Below are 23,522 nucleotides of genomic sequence, written 5' to 3' on the forward strand. Positions count from 1 at the left end.
CACTATATCTTTAAAATAATTTTAGCTTGTCTTTGACGCAGTACCTTGAACCAGTAATGGAAGAGCATCTCCTCCAAATGAAGCCTCTTCTCCGGGTCGCTCTTCACACATCCTAGGATAAAACGGCAGCATTCTGTGCAGAAAAATAGAGAGATGTCTGATTATTACCTTTAACTTTACACTTTCTAAGCTGTAAGATGAGAAAGATTCCTGTATTATCCACAAGGACTTCTTTTATAAAGCCGTTTTGTCTAAATACAAATTGTTGAAATGAAGATCTCACCATTGGAGAAGCCTGGCTGGGACCAGATATCAGTGTCCATCAGACTGATATCGCTGCTCTTGGGGAAAAAGCTGGTGATCATGCGGAACAGGAGCACTCCCAGTGACCACACCGTTGCCTGTTTCCCATAGTACTCGCCCCTCTCAAAATATTCAGGAGGGCAGAACCTTGCTGCTCCTGGAGGAAAGAGTTAGTTTTTAGTTCATTCATTAGAGTATACTATAAGTCCCAAACTGCATGTTTGAAAAATAATACATACCACTGTAGGTTTTGTACAATGTGCTTTTCAGGATGTCCCCACAGCCGAAATCAATCAGCTTCACCTCCAGGGTATCTATGTTAACCAGGAGGTTCGGCATCTTGATATTGCGATGGAGGACCCCCCGGGAACAGCACACGGCAGCAGCGTCGATAACCTGCTGCATGAAATGACGGGCCATCCCCTCACTGAAGAGCCCGTCATAATGCAGCCAAAAATTGTACATGTCCATGCAGGGTGAGGGCCTAACTCTATAATGTGGCAACAGCTGGGGCCTTGATTGGCCAAGACTGTCAGGGCCACCTCCAGAGGCACTGATCTAGGATGGTTAGGCTGGAAGAAAGAGTTGTTGTGATGGTTAGATGGAAATCATTTCTCAAATGAGGATTTTGCTCAGTCTGTTTGAAATATTGATTATTTGAACACTGTGATTCACACTAATCCAAAATGTTATAAACAGCAAACAATGACTGACAGGAGATGACAAAGAGAGCACAGTTCACTTACAAGTCTGATGTACAGCTCGTTCTCTATTTTTGCTGGGAATTTCACAGCCACCTGAAGGCCATCCTCACAGTGGGTCGCTTCATATACACAGCCATGTTCCTTTCCCCATCTTCTTGCCGATGATGTATTTCCAGCAAATGTGGTCTATTGAAATATAGTTATAGTTATAGGCAAGCCATACTTATTGTAAACCTTTTTTAACATTGTTTGTAATTCTCTATACTTCACTATACTCTATATAATCACTATACTTGTATATTCATTGATATACTTTCTTTTATACACATACACCTAAAATAATACATTGTAAGAATAGCATGTGTGAGTTATATTTTGGATAATGACAGTAAACTCACCCTCAACCCTCACGATCTCATCACAGTCCAGTTGTCTCAGCAGATGTGGTGCACTCTCGTCTGCTGACGGACTGACTGGACTGTCCTGATCTTGAGGCTGGTCATTTGCTGGTCCTCGGCAGCGGGAAGGACTTCAGGAGCACTGGCAGGAGGCTCCTGATGATCATTGTCCTCTACAGAACAGATGACGTCCTGTAGAGAAGTCTGATCTAAAGAGGGGAATATCAACCAAATGCTTGATTTAATTAAATGGTATCAATAAAATATTCATTTAGAGGAACATTTGACTACTTGAAATCTTGAAATATTAACTTCTTCAAAATATTGCTTTTTATATTTAAACTTTTATCACGTGTTGTGGAATAAAGTAATTGGTCTGCATTTTTATCATGTGTGATTGTGATGTTTACATTGTGTGTAAATGATTAAGAGACTTTTTGATGTTCAGAGCTTGTCATTTACCATCAGTAACGTTACACCTCCTGGTGGGGCCTCGTCAGTGTCTTGCACCTCACCCTGCTCCACCTGCTCCACCTGAGCTCTGGTGGATTTGGGACGAGACATACATTTTGTCAAAGAAGACTGAGGCAAACCTCCGAAACCTCTTTTTCTTCCTCTTCTTCTTCGTCTCGTCTCGTCTCCCTCTCTTTCTCCTGTCTCTCCTGGCCGACACACAGGCTTCTCGTCGGAACGAGGATGGACCTCCGCATTGTGGTCGGTGAGTGTAAGTGATTTACCGGGATTGACCCCGTGCACACACTCGCCACCCTTCGCTTTCTCTCTGCGAGATTGTCGCTGTCTCATACTCGACAAAATAAAACGCTATCAACAACTGAATACACACTGTAAACACTGTTAACAATACTCCTTACTCGCCACAAAGTGAGCAGGTGAGTCTCGCGCTTTATATAGTCCCGCGCAACATTCTAAAACTCCTCTATGATATCATAAGCGCTCATTAGCTGAGAGCAGGAGATTCTCACGAGCACTAAAACAATATAAGCTTTTTTTTTTTTATTAAACTTTTACAAAAAACTAAAAAATATTATTATTACTATTATTAGATAACTTCATTTTAACAACCATTTAACAGCACTCAACTGTTCATGTAATTATTATTGTTGTTTATTTATTTTTTAAATTTAATGTAATGTGATGCGCTACAACTGAACCTGCGTGATCCTGACATTCGTAGTTGTTTAAAAGTAGGCTAATTGTAAGAATAGCACAGTGTTGGTTCTGAGTAAAGCTCTAGCATCATTTGTTTGCAGATTCCACTTGATTTGATTTTATCTAATGCAATGACATTCATTTTAATTGGCTAAAATGTCTAAACACTTTTTGAGGCATGTAAGCACAATGTTGACTCTTGACTCAATGTAGTCCAGGATGTATTTACTGAAAAGCTATTACAAAATATAGCCAAACATACTGGGAAATGTCAATTTCCTTTATTTATTTATTTGTAATGTTACAAATTAATAATAATAATACTAATTATTATTATAATATTCTATCTGGAACTGCTCTTTCTTCTAAACATGCTGGTCACCTGTGTCACCGGAAAACCCTAAATACTGGGGGATTCTGGTAATTAATTTTACACCATAAAGCACTATTAGACAATTTGTATACTGCACTGAACCGAGCAAGTTTCTACTTTAGCGGTTTTAATATGTTTTAAGGAACACTCTAAGAATAGATTAATCATTGATCATCAGGGCTGTTTGAAGATATCTGCAGTGATCCACTGAACATTGAGCAGGTGGGTGGGAGCTCAATTTTTCTCTGTTTTTTGTTTGTTTAAGTAGCCTACATGAATGATCATTATTGTTTGGTTGAAATATTGTGTGTCACTGTGCTTGATAGGTTTTTGATAGATTGATTGATAGATTTGCTTATTGTCTCTCCAGCTTAAATTTTGTCCAAACTTATCCTGTGTGTGTCTTTCAAATGTTGTGATATAGTGAAACCACTTCCACATTAAAAAAAGAGTAAGATTAGAGATGTCAAACAGGTGCTACTGTATACTGTAGATCGTTTCATCATTTGCACATCTAAAAAATTCAACAAAATTATTTGGGCAAAATTATTATTTAAATGTTTACATTACTAATCATAGTGCAATTCAAATAATTTACAATATAACAATATTTTAAAAGCAATAAGTTAATCAAATACCACATCTCCTATTAAATAAATGTTAACAATCTCAACAATAGGTACAAAATAGGTACCTAGTACCTTTAAGGTACTAATGTGTAATATAACTTTAGCTTCTGCATATACTGTAGGGTACCGCTCAGTTACAGCTTTGTACCTTTTTGTTTGAGAGTGAAGGAAAAAAAAAATTATATTGTTGATTGTGTGTTTTTGTATAACTCTGATTTCCTGTCTTAATGAATCCTGTTGAATTTATACGTGTGGGCCTGATGTATTATCCAAAGCTACTGCACCTTTACCACCATGAACAACTACAAATGGTGGAAAGGCCAACATAACTAAAACTATGAAACTAAATAAACAAATGTTCTATTAACATCACTGGAAGAAGCAAAAGGCAGGAGTTTGATTTGATGACAGACTTGGTCACAAATTGAGTAAAACTTGACAGAACAGCAGATCACAGGATGACACTGACACTTAAATAGATGCAAAACACATCAATGTTTTACAAAATGACAAAAATAAAGACAATATTTCAAATATAGTCATTTGATTAAAACCTAATAAGCACACAGACACAAGTTTCTGGTGGAAATATTAAGTGTCTGAAGAAATTCTATAAAGTAATGAATCATATTTTCACGTGCTGCAGTGTGCACAGGGCAGAAACACATGTCAAGGACGTTACAGGACCTGCTCTGGATCCAGAGCAGCTGCCACGAGTCTTATTAACATTACCACACAGTTCTCTGTCCCTATTGGATATTGTCTGTGTTTTCAGAGACAGGCTTATATGTGTTTAAATTCAGTTTTCATTTCAGAAGTTTTATGTGTTTTTTGATAAATCCATTTCACATTTCTTTCCTATATTTTATGACATCCCCTAGATGGCACCAGCTGCTCTCTCCATTTCCTCTGTATCTTGATGTTTACACTTGAAATTTACTGTCTCCAGTGACTAAGGTTCTTCACGTGGTACCATCTGCATTTTCTTGCTATCATCTCTAATTCAACTCAGGAACCCTGACTGCTAAAATTGAAGATCAGATACTTAAAGTGTTCTGTTGACCAATACATTAATGGATCAAACAGCCAGTCGGATGGATATGGTGGTGAGAAGTGCTCAGATTTGTGCATTATTTGTGTTTGGCTGGACAAATTAACAAAATCAATAGCAAATATTATAAAATGTTTAATGTAAATAAGAAAACAAACAAGAAAAATTTGTAGGACATATATTTACAATAACAAATACAGAAGTCGTCACACTTAAAGGGATACTTCACACAAAAATGAAAAGTCTGTCTTTGTCTACTTATAAAATAAACCTTTTTGGAATATGTTAGCCCTAGTTCCATCCATTTTTGGGTGGCCATTTCTGTGTATGTCTTAAGGAAAAAAACTGGTGGTTTTTGTGTCTATTCCAGGGTGTAGATGTTCTCCTCCACTGGTCTTCTTGTGCGTATTTCATAAATAATGTGTCGGGGCTCCTTTGAGAAACTGAGGTTCAAAACACAGCAGTCATTATGATAATACAAAGGGCACTGTGGTATTCTCAAAGTGAATCACACGCACTTACCACCCATTGTCAAAGGCCTTCCCATAAAAGCCACCTGAAGAAGAATATACACTAATTTCAGTAAAGATACATGTATGTTCTCAACTTACTTATAACAGCATTTTCATTAAACAAACGTCCAGTAGATTCATAACTGAGTGCTATACGTACGTTTGAAGGTCAAAAGGGCCAGTGCTCCCAAGAGTAGCAGTAGCAGACTGAGAGATAGAGACAGAACCGGGATGTTTATCTGCAGCGTGATCCTAGAGATCGGCTCCTCCATCTTTAAATCACAAAGAGTTTTGTCATTTTAAGTGCTATAAAAATCTGTTATATAAACAGATGTCATAAAAAGTCTCAGTTCCTCAGCAAAATGATTTAAATGTTACTTCCACCCTGCTATTTATATGGAAACCCTTTAATTTGACTGTATTTATTTGATTAAAAAAACAAAAAAATACAGTAAATTGTGAAATATTATTACTATTTAAAATAGCAATGTTTATGATGTAAATCAGAATTTTCAGCAGTCATTACTCCAGTCTTCAGTGACACATGATCAAATGAGAAATCATCGATAATAACAATTTCTTATTATTATCAATGTTAAAAATCAATGTTTTGCTGCTTAAATTTTTTGTGGAAGCTATGATACATTTTCTCAGGGTTGTTTGATGAATAGAAAGTTCAAAAGAACAGCATTTATTTGAAAGAAATTGTCTGTAACATTGTCTTTACTGCACATTTTGGTCAATTTAATGCATCCTGAATAAAAGTACTACATTCTTTAAAAAAAAATCTTACTGATCCCAAAATTGTTTGTATATAAGTAATAGATAAGTGAGATGTAACAAACTTTATACAGCATGCTGGCAGTTATATGTTGCAAGATACAATGACTCATAAGGTTGCTCATAATATTACTCACAATATTCTTTATTATGTATAATAATTCATTTTTTTAACATGGATAGTGATTTTTAAACAGCAGTATTTATTATTGAATTGATTACTGTAATTGATAATCACATTGACTAGTCTAAAATGATAATTGCGTATAGAGGAAGTTCCATTAGAATCTTAACAGTGATATGTTCATTTTCCTTATACTTTGTACAAGCACCAGTAACTCACCATAGCCCCAGAATGCACATGGGTGACATTCTGCCAGGAAATGTCAGAGAATGATGAGTCTGCTCCTCTGGACTGATCTGATAGTGAAGACACTAGGAAATTCAGAGCGAAACTCAGGAAATCGCTTTTGCAACTCATACCGGTTGATGCGTGAGAACCATTATCTCTACCCACAAGGGTCTCTAAAATGTGAGTCATTGCTATATGTGGTCTCTCATGACACGGTAAGACTCTGTACAGGTGCAACTGAAATGCAACTGGTGATTCATCATATATTGTGGTTTGACTGAATGGTAAAACCAAGGGTCTAGGAAAAAAACTTACATGACACTGATGCAAATCATCACGTATAAAGGAATTAGCTGTTAAAGCAGTTAGCAGAAATTATTTCTAAGGCATGACACTGTAGGCAAAACCATTATTTTTCAATTTTGAGATCTGGGCTATTTTGCTCACATAACTTGTGTTCTTTCAGACTGAACTCAATACAATACATTTTTAAATATACTGTTTTCAAATTTAGCTTTTCTGTTGCTCTAAAAGAAAAAGTCTTCACTTACATACACCAAACTCTATATTCTGGACCATCTATATTGAACAATGTTTAGATTACTGTTCTGGAAATGCATATGCATATATTTCAACAACTTTTGAAATAGCTTATAAAACAATTGCCTTAATGGACTTCACCTGTCTGTGTCTCCAGTGGTTCTGTAATTATAGGGGTTGTGGTTGTTGGAGGCACAGTTGTTGGAGCTTCAAAAATGAAAATGCATGAAGATTTATTAAAATACAAAGCTCTTCAAATCTTATCCAACTTTAAAGCATCTGCATTACTTGCCTTTCATAACCCTCAGCGTGTATGACACCTTCTTATCATTGAAAAACCCTTCTATGTCCACTCTACAGCAGTACGGTCCGCTGTCTGTCTTCTGTATTTTTTGGATCCCCAGGTCCATTTGTCCTGACAGGACGTCTCCGATGAGCTTGTACCTGTCTGAGACTTTGGAGATGACGCCATACTCATCTGTTTGTACGATGATGTCGTTGCACCAGAACGTTCCACAATCCCGTCCCCAGCAGACGTGGCTCAAGCCGTGGTGCTTCACTGAGTAATGACACGACAGAATCACTGTGCTGCCCTCCGTCACGAGAAATGCCAACACGGAGGACCCATGAGCTGCATGGAAAAAGTTGAACAACATTTCAGAAGTTCCTTTGGACATGAATGTGGATACATTGTATTAGTTCATGTAATGAATAGTAATAATAATTAAAAAAAACAGGGGGGTGAATTCAGGTTAATTAGGACCATTTTTCCAAGTCATCTCAGTGGCAAAAAATGTCCCAATTTACCTGAATTCACCTGAGAAAAAAAGAGAGGTTTCTTTAGATATGAATGTGGATACATTGCATTAGTTTATATAATGAATTAATGAAACAATATATATATAACAATAAAAAAGTTAAACTTCCCTTCACATAGAATGAGTCACTTATGAAAAATTATGTTTTTTTTTAAATACACACACACAAATATACAGTATAAAACTCTTCACAGAACACACTATACGGGGGAAAGGCTGTCTAAAATGGGATTCACATCAGAAACTTGCTCGCACTGCTCACAAAATTGTCCGGACACATATATCCATGCCACATGGCATTGCCCACCCATTAAACGCTTTTGGAAATATGTCACTGAATCCCTATCCTGCCTCCTGGGCTGCCGCATCCCATTATCCCCATTACTCTGTCTACTAGGTGATTTATCAACTCTCAATCAGGAAATAACAAACAAAAGGACACTCCTTGTAGCTTTAGCCATCGCCAAGAAAACTATCTTCTTGAACTGGAAATCCCGAAACACTATTCACATAGCACACTGGAAAAATTTGCTCCCTAGAATATTTTTCACCTCCTTACAATACTTCGGAACCACAACACTCCAGATCAGACCTCTTTCAACTTTTACAAATGTGACACGCTGATTCTGATTATTTACTTACCCGCATATTATTATACATATTTATACAAGGTTTTAGTAATACTACAAGTATTTTCATTACTACTATTATTTTCATTATTATTATTATTAATATCTTAGAAACATTGAGCTGTTGATGGAATGATGTTTTGTATGAGGACGGTAACGGTTTAATGAAGATCATAACACTAAATATACTTAAAATATATAAATATAACTAAATCAGATTTGCCCCCAACATATACCATACGTTTTTAATGCACCGCATGCTGATTTTAATGCACCACACCACTTCTTTTAATGCACCACCTCAGCTTAGACATATATACATATAGTTATCTCATCGTGAATGGGAGGAGAGAAGGAAGAAAAAAAAAAAATATATATATATATAAAAAAAAAATAAATAAATAAAAATACACTAACACAGAAGTTAAAATAGGTGTGGTATGTGTTGGGTATATGCCATTATTACATTATTGTTACTATTGTTACTATTATTATTACTTTTATCTCTATTGATATTACTGTTGCCGTCATCACAGAATATTGTTATCATCACCATCTTTAGTATTTTCATTATTATTATTATTATTTTTATGCATGTTAATATTACTTAAATACTACTACTATTATTCAGATTGTCATGACTGTTTGCTGTCATCGCTGTTATTTTTGTAACAGCGATGTTACAAGTATCCTGTTATCCCATGTCTGTCTGTGTGTGTGAATTTTAACCATCTTGCCAAATCTTTCTGTTTTGTTTATAATTTTTCTTTAATTTTCTAATATGTTTTACTTATGAAAGCATGAAAAAAAATCAAAACAAAATTTAAAATAAATAAGTAAAATTGCAGTGTATGCCTAATTATTTTTTTATAAATATAGCCTATCCTAAATTAAGTTTATTTTCTGATTATGCTTAAAATAAGAACTGGGTTATACACTGGGGTATAAAAATAAATGTAAGTTTTATATATATATGTTTATTTTTTCTGAAAACAATCACATCTTATGCTGTTTTATAAGTTTGTTTACAGTATACATCAATATTTGTACTGGAAAACAAGCTATGAAAATTATTATTATTATTTGCAGTGTATTTTGAATTTCTGTTACTTCTGTTATAAGGTAAATATTATAAGGTTTATAGTGCATTTCTTGCCTGTAATGGTGAGGAGGAGGATCCAGCGTAGTACTGATAACCAGGGAGGAGCAGCCATTCCGAGCAGTGTGTGGAGTTCAGGCGACACTGCCTCGTGCTGGGAGGCACCAGGGTTATGCAGAGGAGCGCATGTGAAAGAGTGGCTGTGTTCTCCAGCTCTGCGCCTGTGACATCTCCAAGAAGGACAGGGCCACTGACCCATCTGCAGTCCTCGTCTGGAGGCGGAGTCGTGCGGGCAAAGAACAGGGCCATTGTGTGATGGAGTTTTATCTGGATATCTTAGCTATGTGGCAGTAAACAGGCTCCATGAATGATTCAGTGGGCCTGCACACAGCACAGCCATGTCCATGGTGGCACGTGTGTTTGCTATTGTTGGTAAACAAAGTGCCACAAATGTTCATGCAGTCACAGCTGGATCTTAGGATAAACCAGCTAATTCTTCATCAGACTCAAGGAATTGACTAAATATTGAACAAACACTGACAGAGTGAGACTATTCAGCTAGAACAGCTAAAGACTGTTCAGGTATTTTGAGCCTGAATAGTGACAATGATTGTGTGGCAATGCAGATACAGCTAAGGCTAAACGATCTAGAACGCTTAAATAGTATTAAATAGTTTCTCAAATGAGCTACAATACCTCTATTGAATCAATGTAAATTCCCTGGAATGGATAAGTTTTTATTTATTGTTTTGACTGAATACAGCAATAAGCATGACAGCAAGAAAGAATCGTATCTGATTTTGACCAGAGTTGTGAATCCTGACCAGAACTGAATAAGGTGAGATAGAAATAAAATCACGAAAACACGTCTTTCTGTTCAATTGTCCTCGCGTATGAAGCTGACAAAAAATATAGCCTACAGCACGACTTCGGTTTGATTCCTGTGAAAAGATTCATGATTCACGAATCAGTCTGTCGAATCCTTTAGTAAATGCTGAAATGTATTCACCGAATTTAAACAAGCAAACTACTCATACTATTTCTGCTACATGAAAAAAAAATGAATTCATACTTTTTCATAATGCCATGACACATTAAAATTGATCATAAGTGAAAGTAAAGACATCAGTAATGTTACAAAAAATAATTTTGTACTTTCAATGTATTGTGAAAAAAATCTAATGTGAAATTCAATAATAAAAAAATAATCCACTAAAATTATAAGAAGCATAAATGTTTTCAGCGCTGATACCAATTAATGTTTCTTGGGCAGCAAATCAGCAGAATGATTTCTGAAGGATCCTTTGACACTGACGACTGGAGTAAAATAAATGACATTTGAAAATATATTCAAATAGAAAACCCTTATTGTTTTAAATCGTAATAATATTTAACAATATTACTGCATTTTTGATCAAATAAATACAGCCTCTTGAGCATAAGAGACTTCTTTCAAAAATACATGACAAAATCTGACTAACCCCAAACTTTTAAACAGTAATAATGTATGATCAAATCTGTTAAAATGTACTGATTTGCACAAATCCTTTACTCTGTATGTACACACATTGCGGAACATACTTCTGAAAAATTGCATTGTAGTTAATACAAAGTTTTTGGTTTGTTATGGTGGAAGGAAGTTTTCTGGGTGTGAACTATGAGTGTTATAAGAGGTGTGATCCAGCATGATGATTTTTGGCAAATATGAATCACAAAGACATTTTTATCTGTCACTATCAATGGAAAATATAGTATCAACACTGATCTGACTGTTTTTGTCAACTTATTGAATGTTGATGACCTTCTTTACCATATTTAGTTTGTGTTGTATTCGGTTTAATCACTTCCCTGAACCCGCGTCAACACTTTGGCAGCCCCTAATTGGTGTAAACTCTGTGAAACACAGTGAAACATTCAAACTTAGATTAGTTAACTTAGATAAGTTTTAATAATAATATAGTGTTGCAGTATGTTATCCGCTAGACGTCAGAGTAAGGTTAGTCCAGAGCAATAATTTCTCTGATCAGCAATAGCTGTCACATTATTATAAACACAGTGTAAATACAACAGAAGACAACAAGTCCACACTGATCAACTTAAAGGTAAACAGTAAATGTGAATTAATGCCACTGTTCATATTCATTTTCAGGTTGTATTTGATAGATGTTTTCCACAGCCATCTCTCTGTTGTACAGGCCCACGCTGCTGCCGGAGTTACTGTAGATGACAGAGTTCTCTGAGTTCTGGGTTCTGAGGGAGAAAAAGTATGAGGAACATTTTGTTTAATGACCAGCAATGGCCACACTGTAAAAAAAAAAAAGTTTAGCCAACTTAAAATTTTAAGGCAACCAGCTTCAGCAGATTTTTTAATTCTCTCAATTTATTTTTGTAGGTTATTCTCAACTTTTTGTTGTTTAAACTTAAAACAACAAGTTGAGAAAACTCAAAAATCTGCTGAGGTTGGTTGCCTTAAAATTTTAAGTTGGCTCAACAGTGCATGACATGTAAGTTCACATAAGGTGACCTCATACTGTACTTGCTTTGATGCTGTTATGCATTTCACCCATCACTTAATTTAGTTTTTAATGATAATATGCACAATATTATTGCCTAAATAATTTCAAGATTATAAGACGTCTACTGTTTAAAAAGACCGGGGTAAGTAAGATTTTTTAAAATGTATTTTAAATGCAAGGCTGCATTTATTTGATAACAAATACAGTAAAAGCAGCAATATTTTTAGATATTATTTGAATTTAAAATAACAGTTTTCTATTGCAATATAATTTCAATTGTAATTTATTCCAGTGATGGCAAAGCTGACCCCTAACACTTGAACGGTAGTACGTGTAAAGTGACGAGTGGTTGTATTTTAGCAGTATCATGCCAACAGTAAATTCCCATTTGCTTTCATCATTTTTAATCAAAATAACTTTTGGAGTTAATGTTTTGAATCATTCTAAATTCAGTATAATTAGCACTTCCAGGATTGACTTACATGTCTACCGCAGCTCTGGTTTTCTTCTTTTGTTTCACTGAAAATAGAAGCACAGTTTCATTTTCTAATGAACAAACTCAACGAATATCGCTGTGAAATTGAAAAATGTGCATTGACCGAATGCACTTTGGACTCACATATCAGAATGACACCAATGACTATCAAAGCCAGCAGTAACAGGATAACAGGCACAATCACCGCAGATGTATTTACCTTAAAACACAAATCAGTATAAAGATATCAAATGAGCATTCTTTCAAATATGTTTCAAAAACATCTAAGGCTTTCTATTGTAGTGAAATACTCACACTATCTTTTTTTTCCACGGGGGACGATTCATGATGATCAAATGAGGTTTCTTTTTATATGAAAAACAATGGTCAATCAGCATATTCACAAATGCACTCAATTGTTACACACAATTATAAATATCATAAAATTATTTGCTGTCTTATACCGTATGTTGTGTCGGAGAACCACAGTCCAAAAGTGCTGCTCTCTGCAGGATTTGTTGAAAAGGCGAATGAAGAACTCTCTTGTGTTGTGTTCGTTTGTACTACATAAAAGGATAATGTTACATAATGTTCTTTAAACTACCAATTTAAATGTTTTTTAAAAAGCAGAGATCTTTAATGACTAAATATTTGTACAACATGCAAGTGCATACTTCTGACTCGCCAAAATTGATCATTATTCATAATAATGAGAACTGAATTAGTTATTCAGAAATGAAACCTTTTCTTCAGTCATTATAGATTCACTGCCAGGGTTAAAATCATAATACCTCCTGAAGTTTCAGTGGTCTGTGATTCAGAGGATATAAGCCCAGACATAGTGGTTACCAAAGGCTCTGGTGTGGTTGGACCAGGTGCTTTGAAACAGGATGTACAATGTTCCTTTTTAAAAGTTCACACTCTCACATGAGCAACAAAATTGCTGACAGGACTGACTTGACACAGCACTGATCTACTCTGTGATGACGGAATGATGGCAGATAACGTCGTTATTAATCTATTCATTATTTAAGACTTGTTTTTGTGTGATGTTTTCATCATTCAGCCATGACAGATTCACAAAGACAGTATAAAATCACATATTCATATATAAAGTACACAAGTCATGGCTGGGCTGAAAACTCCTGTAGTATCATGCTCAGATGTGCTGCACGACATGAATGTAGTTTCCCATGTTGTTGGAATAAGTGCTTTGAAGAAAGTGTATTTCACTGTAAAACTGTAGGCTACGACCTTTTTCTAAATCTTTTTTTTTTTTAAGGTTTTCTACATCTACACTGTACCATTCACAAGTCTGGGGTTAGTAAGAAAATTTATTTGATCAAAAATACAATAACAATTTTTTTTTCTAATTTAATAAAATTCAGTTTTAAATGTAATTTATTCCAGCTGGTTGTTTTAGCAGCAGTCATCATATAAATTTGTCAGGTTTGATCAATTTAATTAATCCTTGCGGAAAAAAAAGTTGTTTTTTTCCCAAAATGTAAAAATAAATTAATAATAAAATACAATAGGAGTAGTACACTAGCAGAATGATTGTTATAAACAATTAAATCACTGGGATCACTAGTAATTTCAAGTGTTTTGGCACTTACCGTCATTAACAATCAAGTGGACGTAATACATCTCATCATTAAAAAGTCCAGGCACATGTATGCGGCATCCATATTTGCCAGAGTCTGATTTTTCAATGTTTAGGATTGTCAGGGACACGTCTCCATGCTGTATTTCTCCCGCCAGCTCGAATTTGGAGGATATTTTCCTCACCACTTTATCTCCATCACTTGCAATAATTTCATTACCACAACCCATAGTGGGAATGTCTCCTATCACCCAGCATATATGACATTTTCCATGATATTTGCTGTCATATTTGCATGGCAAAATGACACTCTCACCCTCGAAACTCTGTACAATGACGTCGCTGCATTTTGAAACTGAGAGAGAGAGACAGAGATTGTTAAATGGTGGCCTAAATGTGTTAGACTTTGCAACATTAAATAATACATGTAAGGTTAACTGGCTTAAACAAATTGTAAGAAATCCTAATTCCATTTGGTGTTTTATTCCCTCCCATATTCTCTCAAAATTTGGTGGTATAAATTTTTTTCTTAGCTGTAGTTATAATATTGATAAAATACCAGCGAAACTAGCAGAATTTCACCGTCAGGCCTTTTTATCATGGTCTTTGATCCGCAAACATAATTTTTCACCTCATAGGTACTATATATGGAACAATAAGGATATATTATATAAACACAAATTGATTTTTCTGAAGCACTGGTTTGATAATAGCATCATGTTGGTGGATCATTTATTTAATATAAATGGTTTTCTTTTTACTTATGGTGAATTTTTGGAACATTATAAGATTCCTGTGATACCAGGGGACTATGCCAAAGTTTTTGGGGCTATTTCTCCTGAAGTGTGTATGTTATTTAAACATCAGACAAGAATTAACATCCAACAGTGGTCTCTGCCTAATATAATAAGTTCTTATATAGGTAACATTTGTTTTTCTCTTAAGTCACACAACAGTTCCGTAAGAGCTTTATTTCAACGAGACATTGTGCTTTTTCCTTATGTTTATTCATATTGCAATCACTTGACAGAAAATATTATTTGGAAAAAGGTTTGGTTAATACCTAATCATTATTTAATTACGAACAAGGTAAAGGAAGTATCATTTAAAATTATACACAGGATTTACCCAGCCAAATATTATTTGGTAAAATTTTAATCTGATATTGATTTTAGTTGCTCTTTGTGTCAGTTGCCATGAAACTGTGGCACATTTGTTTTGGCATTGCCCCTTTGTAAAAACATTTTGGCAAAATATCTGTGATTTTATTGTACAAAACATTGACAGTTATTTTGTTTTGGAAATATGTATTATTTGGTATCTCAGAGAGTAGCAGAGAAAAGCACAATCACGTTTACATAATAAATCTTATTCTTTTATATGCAAAATTTCATATTCACAAATGTAAGTTCTCCAGCAAAAAAACTAGTTTTTTTTCTTTTAGGAAGGAAATGGAGCATTATATTGATACTATACGATTTTCTATGAAACAAAAGGCAATTAAAACGTTGAAAGTTTGTAAACGCTTTAATATTTTTGTATAAATCTGTATTAGTAAACAGCCCCTCTAGTGTATAATTGTTTACATCATGTATAATGTTTGTTATATACATGTAATTTGTTTGTTAATAAAAATAAAAAAAGAGACAGAGTTTGTTTTCTTTTACTAACCTTGAATTTTATATTTAGATCATAAAATTTAATCTATATCAAACATTTATGAAGTTAACATAGCCTAGAAAATTCTAGATAATGTGCCTTGTTTGCATAAAATGATTTTAGGGGTTACTGCATAATTAAATGCTACATAAATAAAACATTTTAAAATATTAATTTGACTTTTTCCTCACTGTCACAAATTACTGATTGTAACCACATTTCAATATAAATCTGAAACTCACTTGTGAGATAACAGAGAACCCAGGATGAAAAGAACCAGCTGTGAAGATCAGTCATGATGAAAAGGTTTCTCCCTCTCTGCAAGTAATGCTCAAGACAACCTCATCTCTCTTACATGATAACCCTTTATGCGGAAGTCAACATGCACATGACACCTTCTCAGTTTTTCTTAAATGTGCAATCAGACTTCTTTTTTAGAGTTTCACTTCCATATGTGACCTGCTACTCTGTGGTCAAATTCAAATAACGAAAGAGAGACGTGTGAAAACATATTAACATTAAAACCATTTTTTTTTTTTTTTGCTTTTGTTTATTAAGATTTAAGTCTTTGTACATTATTAAAACTTTTAGGTTGACATTTTTTATGCAACTGCATTGAACACTAGAGGCCGCTATTGTGTGATAAATCAAATTGCGTTTCCAAACAAACACTCAAAACTTTAATCCCAAGTGGAGTTTGGACATTTACTAATTGATTTCTGCGAAAGAGATGCATGCCATTAGATTAGAGTTTGGACGCTATTTACAAAAAGACGTTACAAATGAAGATACAAGTAACAAACATTTCATAGGCTAGCCTAGTACAGTGAAAAATAAAGAACAACAACACAATAATGTAAATAAGTTATCTAAGATTTAGATGAATCTGATCAATTATTTTATAAATATTAGGTACTGAGAACAAAAAAAAAAAAAAAAAAATTCCATGTTACCATGCATAGGGTTTTTACACAGTCATAGTGACCTCAGAACTACCACACCATATCCTTTGTGTGGTTGTTGGGCCGGGAAGTCTGTTAGATTTTATATTCTCATGCAGCTGGTGTGTTCCCTGGAGCGCCGCAGTCCTGAGGGCAAAGAGTTCAGATAGACGTGTTAATGCACAGTAAGCAAAACGGGCCGCAAGTCACCTCTTTCACTTCCACTCAGCCATGGAGACACATTCTGAGAGCCAAATTTAACGCTGTATGCAGCACAAGGATCTGCAGAAGTTTCCACACAGCCATATGGAATGAGCAAGTGTTTGTTCATGCATTAAATAAAATGTTCAATACACTTTCCAAACTATATATTGTTGGGTACAGAGATTTATTTGGGTGAATATGGCATATGCGAACATGATAACCTGACAAGGTCACATATGTCACCCCCTGTATATAATTGTTGGATACAGAGGTTTATTTGAGTGAAGATGACCCAATAAAAATACATGACAATGAGATTGACCGTTACAACATAATATTCAACAATACAAAATGTAATTTTCAAAATTATGCTTCATCAAAAATGTCACATTGCAAAAAAAAACAAAAAAAAAAACATTTTATTATGCTCATTATAATTTCTTATATACTCTCTTTTGAGTTTAGAATGAAATGTGATCTGTACATGTTCTTGAGAGATTTCATGAGCTTTCTTAAGTATTTAAGACTTCTCCAGAGCTAAACCATTAAATTTAATTACTTTACTTACTGAACAGAAGTGCAATGATTAAACCCGGGATGAAGACAATGGCCCCCACTCTTACAGTATTTATGACACATTTTTGCATTGTATCCTAGAATGAGACACAGCACGCATGTAACACCTTCTTCAGGTCCAAAACATATCAAATCAATATGCATTTACATACATACATAAATTACCTACAACAACATATTCAAGACAAAATACAGATTGACAGCAAATGCAGAACTGCTAATGTGTGCGCCTGTGCAATACCGCAGTATGGACCATTGCAACGGCTTCCTCCATGTAGATGTCAGTAGCTTCTGAAATAAATCATTACGTTTAAATTTACTCGTTTCATGTATTGTCTTATATTGCTGAATCACTTTCAGTGTTGATTAAATGTGGTCATGATTATATTCATACCTGCAGTCAAAAAGTGTGTTGGTTATTGGTTTTTATGTTTTTGTAAACAAAGCTGCATTTATTAAAAAAATACAGTAGAAATATTATGAATTTTAAAATAACTGTTTTCAGTTTTAAAGTTTTAAATTCTAATTTGTTCAGCGGTCATCACTCCAGTCCTCAGTGTCACATGATTCTTAAGAAATCATTTTAATATGCTGATCTGATGCTCAAGAAACATTATTATCACTGTTGAAAACAGCTGCTTAAAATTTTTGTGGGTTATTTGATGAACAGAATGTTCAAAAGAAGAGCATTCAATTAAAATAGAACATTATGAATGTCTTTAATGTCACTTTTGATCAATTTAAAGGAACAGTTCACAAAAAAACGAACTCAAATTTTGTCATCATTATGTCGTTCCAAAGCTGTATGAATGTCTTTCTTCTGTTGTACACAAAAGAAATATTGGTAACCAAACAGTTGACTTTCGTAGTATTTTTTTGGGCAATGCCTTTCCGATGCGATATGAGATTTGAAAAGAAAGAAAAATGTTCGGCATAAGGCGGGTTCGAACTCGGGTCGTTCGTGCCAAAAAGCTTGCGCCTTCCCATCTAAGCCACTAAAAGCGAAATTGAACAAGCTCTTTTTGCAGTATTGACTATCCGAATCACACGTTGGTGGGCGGAGTTAGTATAAATAGCCTTTGCCAACAAGGCAGCTATTTGCACTTAGATTTTTTTTCCCATACTATAGAAGTCAATGGCTACCAGCGACTGTTTGGTTACACACATTCTTCAAAATAACTTCTTCAATGTTCAACAGAAGAAAGAAACTCATACAGGTTTGGAACAACTTAAGGGTGAGTAAATGACAGAATTTCCATTTTAAGTGACAAATCTCTATAAAGCATCTTTGTTGTCTATGTTTTCCATGTCCTTGGATGTATGACTTTTAACATCAGCAACAAAAGTCTTACAGACCACTTGAGAAGCACTTCTGCAAAAATAAGGACATTCATACCTTGCTTTTCCTGATTTGCCGTTGCAAAAATCATTTGTGTTTCTGAGATGACTCTCTTTGGATCCAGTCCTTTTATGGAAGAACAGGAGTATTGCACATCATCACAGTGTCAGCACAACAACATTGATATCAAACCGAGCAGTTACTTACCATTGCTAATAAACAGATAGACATTGTAACTAATGTCATTGAAAAGTCCAGGGATCTCGATACGGCACACGTACATCCCAGCATCACTCTTTTGAGCAGCCTTGATGGTAAGTGAAACATCCCCTCGCTCCAGTCCACTGGCCAAACTGAATCTACATGACTCTCTGTAGGTCACTTGCAAGCCATCGGAAGAGATAACAGTGTTCTCACAGCTGAACCATGACAGATGTCTCCCCCAGCAAATGTTCAACTGGTCATTAGTGATAATGTCATATTTGCATGGAAGAGTAATTGTATCCCCAACCTGTCCAACCACCAGTTTTGATGATTCGCTGCAGGCTACAGCTCATAAACAGAGAGAACACTAGTTAGTTTGATCATTCATAAGGCACCAAATTATTAGATTTCTCATTTGTTTACACATTTTTCCACATTCTTTCATACAGACCGCTTTCACAATGGACTATTTAACTAATCAAATAATATAAAGTGAATGATAACAGAAAGAAAAAGGTGCATTTTCCGCCCCATTGGCCTATAAGAGAAGCACAAGAAACACAACAATACATAGAACAGTATTCATTATAGCATGTAAAAAAAAAAATCTTAATATTTTTTATCTTTAACATCCTTAAAATGAGATACATTTAAAGTACTTTGTAAAGTACCTTCATAGACAATACATTTCTAAATTTTGCTAGAGTTATGCATAAATAAGAAAATAATTGGAAGAAGACAAGTACAGCATACACACACACACAAAAAAAAAATTTTTTTTCAACTGTACAGGTTTGAAATATAGTACATAATATTTTACAATATTGCACTGCTGAATGAAAAAGTATTTGTACTTACTTGTTACACGTATATTTGATGAGACAACAAAGAGAAAAACAATCATTTTCCTGGCTGTTGTACACTTACTAAGTCACTAATTCATGTCTAAATGTCTCATATGCTAAAAATACGACTTCTCTTTTCGTGAAGGCTGTTCGCCAATAGGAATAACTTAAACATGCTATTGGTTCCACAGCCAGCCAGAGAATTTGTATCCCTGTATTTTTTTTTATTTCATGTATTTTATACAAGTTTGGTGTCTGGCTGTTTTCTTACTCTTTTATTCTACAGACATTTATGCTGTTCTTTTGAACTTTCTATATTTCAGGTAATCCTGAAAATCACATATTATCATGTCACACGTATCACAGTTGTCACAAAAACTATAAATATTATTAATAAAATCAATTATTTTAAATGGTCCAAATATTTCACAATATTACCAGTTTTTACTTGAGTAATTGATCAAATAAAGAAACATAAAAAAAGTTAAATCTTACTGACCTTAAACTTTGAATAGTATGAGAGCAAAATTGGGGAATGATAATAATAATTTCTTGGTTTAATAATATAATATAATATAATATAATATAATATAATATAATATAATATAATATAATATAATATAATATAATATAATATAATATAATATAATATAATATACCTAACACTGTTCGGGAAGCAGACAAACGCTGTCAGTTTAAATCTAGATTAAAGACCCATCTCTTTAACCTGGCTAACACATAATACACTATCACATTTCTATAATTCAAAAGGATTGTTAGGCTGCATTAATTAGGTCATCCGGAACTGGGAACACTTCCCAAAACACCTGATGTACTTGTTACATTGTTAGAAGAATGGCATCTACGCTAATATTAGTCTGTTTCTTTCTTATTCCGAGGTCACCGTAGCCACCCAGATCCAGACTGTATCCAGATCAGATGGTGGATCAGCACCTAGAGATGACCTCTAGAGCCAGGACACAAGCCACAGAGACTGATCCCCAGTGAAGACCCTGTCTCCAAGACGGCCATCGGGACAAGACCACAGGAACCAGATGAGTCCTTTGCACAATCTGATTCTGCTTTAGCCTAGATTTAAACGGCTGATTTTGTCTGGCCAGAGGAGAATGACACTATTTCGACAAACTATTTCCCCGTCTAAATACTGTACAGCTGATATAAAGCCACCCGCTATACAAATAATATTGACTTAATTTGACTTGACTTGTAATATAATGTAATCTGGCCGTCGATATCCACTTTCCAGCAGAGTTTCGCTCCAACCTTGATCATACTCACCTGCCTGTAGCTAGCAGTCCTGAAGACCTTGATTAGCTTGTTCAGGTGTGTTTGATTATTATTGGAGTGAAACTCTGCAGGAAAGTGGACCTTGAGGACCAGAGTTGAGAACCCCTGTAATATAATATAATAAACATAATATAATATGCTTTTCCCATGTGTCATACAGTAGTTTGTGTACATGCATGAAAATCATGTATAATATGATTAATTAATTAGTGGTTATAGCTGCCAATACTCGTATAATATGCAAAATCATTCGATTTAAATGAGATTTCCATGAAAGCAGAATTGTTCTGTAAAAAAAGGTCCCAGAATTTCCCTGTGGTAATCAATATCTAATTCAGCAAAATTAAAAAGAAATGCCACACATAGCCACAAAATCATCCTGCTCAACTTCCCTCTTTTTAGGGTAATTTTTTTACCCCCCATTTACCATTGCTGACACTACAGATCCTGAGAGGCCGTTTCAAGTCTAGACAGCCATATTTCCTTGAGACTGGAGGATCGGTTTGAACAAAGGTGACGTAATGTTCTGGTAAAAATATAACCTCTATTGCACTCAATCAGGTTTTCTTCTTTCAGTATCAGTGTGACTACATGTCGCATCCATATACAGTCCAGATACATTTCCATAAGAAACAATTCTGCTACAAATACAAGAGCAAATGCGGAGCAGCTGTCCTATTCTCTTGAAACATTTCTGATGTTTATCTTTTTGTATTTCTCCCTGGTACTATTTATACTAAGCCAAATGCAGTGACCTAAAGAATAACATATTGTCAATCGGATTCAAACATGTAACCGCGAAGTAATATGTTTTTACAGAGACTGGATATACAAGTTTATTAGCTGCTTAGTTTAGTTTATTAGCTGTTTAATTAAATTTGTTAGGCTCATTTGCACTTCATTTCAAGTGTTGCTGATAAAATTTTAAGGATATTGATTTATATGTTTGATTATTGGTTGTGTCACATATGAAATTGAATTCACATACATGTGCTTTGAATTTATACAGCATAAATCTGGTGACGTTGGTGAAGTTTGTCATTTCTGTGGCCCTAGCATCACCAAACAGAACTGCAAACACTACAATAATAAAAATGTGAGTCATTAGTACTAATTATTACACACTTTACCATTATTGTTTTTGGTTGGTCCTTAAAGGAGGCTCTAGTGATTTTCCTAATTTGCAAATCTCGCTTTTTACATATTAAAACGAGTCAACCAATGAGATTTGTGAGCAATTTGTTCTCCTTCTACTTATATGTTGTTTTCCGTTCTCACTTGTAAGCACTTACAGTGCCCTCCAAAAGTATTGGAACAGTAAGACCAAACTGACTGAAAACTGTAGACTGAAAACATTTGGGTTTGACATCAAAAGATGAATATGAGATGAGAGATTAACATTTCAGCTTTTATTTACAGATATTTTCATCTGGATCTGATACACAACTTAGGAGATAGCACCTTTTGTTTTTCATGTAACCAAAAGTATTGGAACAGATAGAATTAACAGATTAAAGTGAAAAAGACTTAATAATTAGTTGCAAATCCTTTGCTTTCAATAACTGCATCAAGCCTGTGACCCATTGACATCACCAAACTTTTGCATTCTTCTTTTGTAATGCTTTTGCAGGCTTTCACCGCAGCCTCTTTCAGTTTTGGGGGGTTACTCCCTTCAGTCTCTTCTTTAGCAGGTAAAATGCATACTCTACAGGGTTTAAGTGTGGAGATTGACTTGGCCAGTCTAAAACCTTCCACTTCTTGCCCCTGATGAACTCCTTTGTTGTTTTGGCACTATGTTTTGTGTCATTATCTTGCTGCATGATGAAGGATCTCCCAATCAGTTTGGTTTCATCTTTCTGTAAATTGTCAGACAAAATATTTCTGTAGACTTCTGAGTTAATTTTGCTGCTGCCATCGTGTGTTACATCATTAATGAAGATTAATGAGCCTGTCCCAGAAGAAGCGATGAAAGCCCAAGCCATTGCATTACTTGTGTAATGTGTACTATAATGTACACCTGTGTACACTGTGTTTCAGATGAGCTTGTATGTTTGGGATCATGAGCAGATCCTTTCTTTCTCCAAACTTTAGCCTTTCCATTACTTTGGTCCATAAAATCAGTCCATAAAACCTTGTCCCAGAATTTTTGAGGCTCGTCTCCTATTCTTCTTGCTAATGAGTGGTTTGTATCTTCTGGTGTAGCCTCTGTACTTTTGTTCATGAAGTCTTCTGCGAACAGTAGATTGTGATACCTTCACTCCTGCCCTCTGGAGGTTGTTGCTGATGTCACTAACAGTTGTTTTAGGGTCTTTCTTTACAGCTGTCACAATGTTTCTGTCATCAACTGCAGATGTTTTCCTTGATCTACCCGTTTGAGGTGTGTTACTTAGTACACCAGTGGTTTCTTTCTTCCTCAGGAGATTCCAAATGGTTGTACTTGCTATTGCCAGTGTTTGTGCAATGGTTTGATTGATTTTTCATCTTCTCTCAGCTT

General features: G+C 34.8%; 3 protein-coding genes across 8 annotated transcripts; all 3 read right to left on the reverse strand.

Annotated features, from left to right (window-relative positions):
• Positions 1 to 4,747: 4,747 nt before the first annotated feature.
• Positions 4,748 to 9,586, reverse strand: LOC306855911 (T-cell immunoglobulin and mucin domain-containing protein 4-like). Of its 2 annotated transcripts, none has more exons than XM_079394862.1 (7): positions 9,416 to 9,586; positions 7,105 to 7,443; positions 6,954 to 7,019; positions 6,264 to 6,355; positions 5,301 to 5,412; positions 5,151 to 5,184; positions 4,748 to 5,071 (listed from the first exon to the last, which is right to left on the reverse strand). In XM_079394862.1, exons 1-7 carry the CDS (start codon positions 9,471 to 9,473, stop codon positions 4,990 to 4,992), a joined length of 783 nt encoding a protein of 260 aa, XP_079250988.1. In that variant the 5' UTR covers positions 9,474 to 9,586; the 3' UTR covers positions 4,748 to 4,989. The 2 variants fall into 2 exon arrangements, with proteins under 2 accessions (XP_079250988.1, XP_079250989.1); XM_079394863.1 differs by having other exon boundaries at positions 4,750 to 5,071; positions 6,264 to 6,340; positions 9,416 to 9,577.
• A 485-nt stretch (positions 9,587 to 10,071) lies between these two features.
• On the reverse strand, positions 10,072 to 16,099 carry LOC306855764 (uncharacterized protein). Of its 2 annotated transcripts, XM_079394622.1 has the most exons (8): positions 15,854 to 16,099; positions 13,966 to 14,307; positions 13,141 to 13,227; positions 12,814 to 12,912; positions 12,665 to 12,714; positions 12,494 to 12,569; positions 12,357 to 12,393; positions 10,072 to 11,608 (listed from the first exon to the last, which is right to left on the reverse strand). In XM_079394622.1, the coding sequence occupies exons 1-8, from the start codon at positions 15,906 to 15,908 to the stop codon at positions 11,479 to 11,481; spliced, it is 876 nt and encodes a 291-aa protein (XP_079250748.1). In that variant the 5' UTR covers positions 15,909 to 16,099; the 3' UTR covers positions 10,072 to 11,478. The 2 variants fall into 2 exon arrangements, with proteins under 2 accessions (XP_079250748.1, XP_079250749.1); XM_079394623.1 differs by lacking the exon at positions 13,141 to 13,227 and having other exon boundaries at positions 10,077 to 11,608; positions 15,854 to 16,065.
• Positions 16,100 to 16,125: 26 nt separating this feature from the next.
• On the reverse strand, positions 16,126 to 19,822 carry LOC306855765 (T-cell immunoglobulin and mucin domain-containing protein 4-like). Of its 4 annotated transcripts, none has more exons than XM_079394626.1 (6): positions 19,734 to 19,822; positions 18,879 to 19,217; positions 18,729 to 18,797; positions 17,574 to 17,623; positions 17,325 to 17,409; positions 16,126 to 16,699 (listed from the first exon to the last, which is right to left on the reverse strand). In XM_079394626.1, the coding sequence occupies exons 1-6, from the start codon at positions 19,777 to 19,779 to the stop codon at positions 16,656 to 16,658; spliced, it is 633 nt and encodes a 210-aa protein (XP_079250752.1). In that variant the 5' UTR covers positions 19,780 to 19,822; the 3' UTR covers positions 16,126 to 16,655. The 4 variants fall into 4 exon arrangements, 3 of the variants coding, with proteins under 3 accessions (XP_079250752.1, XP_079250751.1, XP_079250750.1); XM_079394625.1 differs by having other exon boundaries at positions 18,879 to 19,223; XR_013782959.1 differs by having other exon boundaries at positions 16,167 to 16,699; positions 17,502 to 17,623.
• Between the last annotated feature and the right edge of the window lie 3,700 nt (positions 19,823 to 23,522).

The sequence above is a fragment of the Barbus barbus genome, assembly GCF_936440315.1.
Source record: "Barbus barbus genome assembly, chromosome: 36".
NCBI lineage: Eukaryota > Metazoa > Chordata > Actinopteri > Cypriniformes > Cyprinidae > Barbus > Barbus barbus.

Bases quoted from the DNA above. Each gene is read 5' to 3' on its own strand.
- LOC306855911 (XM_079394862.1), bottom strand. From the start codon at position 9,473: ATGGCTGCTCCTCCCTGGTTATCAGTACTACGCTGGATCCTCCTCCTC. The intron at 7,444-9,415 runs GCAAGAAATGCA...TTTTCCATGCAG, and splicing joins CCTCCTCCTCACCATTACAG to CTCATGGGTCCTCCGTGTTG. The intron at 5,072-5,150 runs GTAAGTGCGTGT...TTTGAACCTCAG, and splicing joins AAGGCCTTTGACAATGGGTG to TTTCTCAAAGGAGCCCCGAC.
- LOC306855764 (XM_079394622.1), bottom strand. From the start codon at position 15,908: ATGACTGATCTTCACAGCTGGTTCTTTTCATCCTGGGTTCTCTGTTAT. The intron at 14,308-15,853 runs GTGAGTTTCAGA...TCTCTCTCTCAG, and splicing joins GGTTCTCTGTTATCTCACAA to TTTCAAAATGCAGCGACGTC. The intron at 11,609-12,356 runs GTAAGTCAATCC...TTTCTCCCTCAG, and splicing joins ACCAGAGCTGCGGTAGACAT to AACCCAGAACTCAGAGAACT.
- LOC306855765 (XM_079394624.1), bottom strand. From the start codon at position 19,779: ATGATTGTTTTTCTCTTTGTTGTCTCATCAAATATACGTGTAACAA. The intron at 19,218-19,733 runs GTAAGTACAAAT...TATGAGCTGTAG, and splicing joins ATCAAATATACGTGTAACAA to CCTGCAGCGAATCATCAAAA. The intron at 17,410-18,728 runs GTATGAATGTCC...GTCTCATTCTAG, and splicing joins GGCAAATCAGGAAAAGCAAG to GATACAATGCAAAAATGTGT.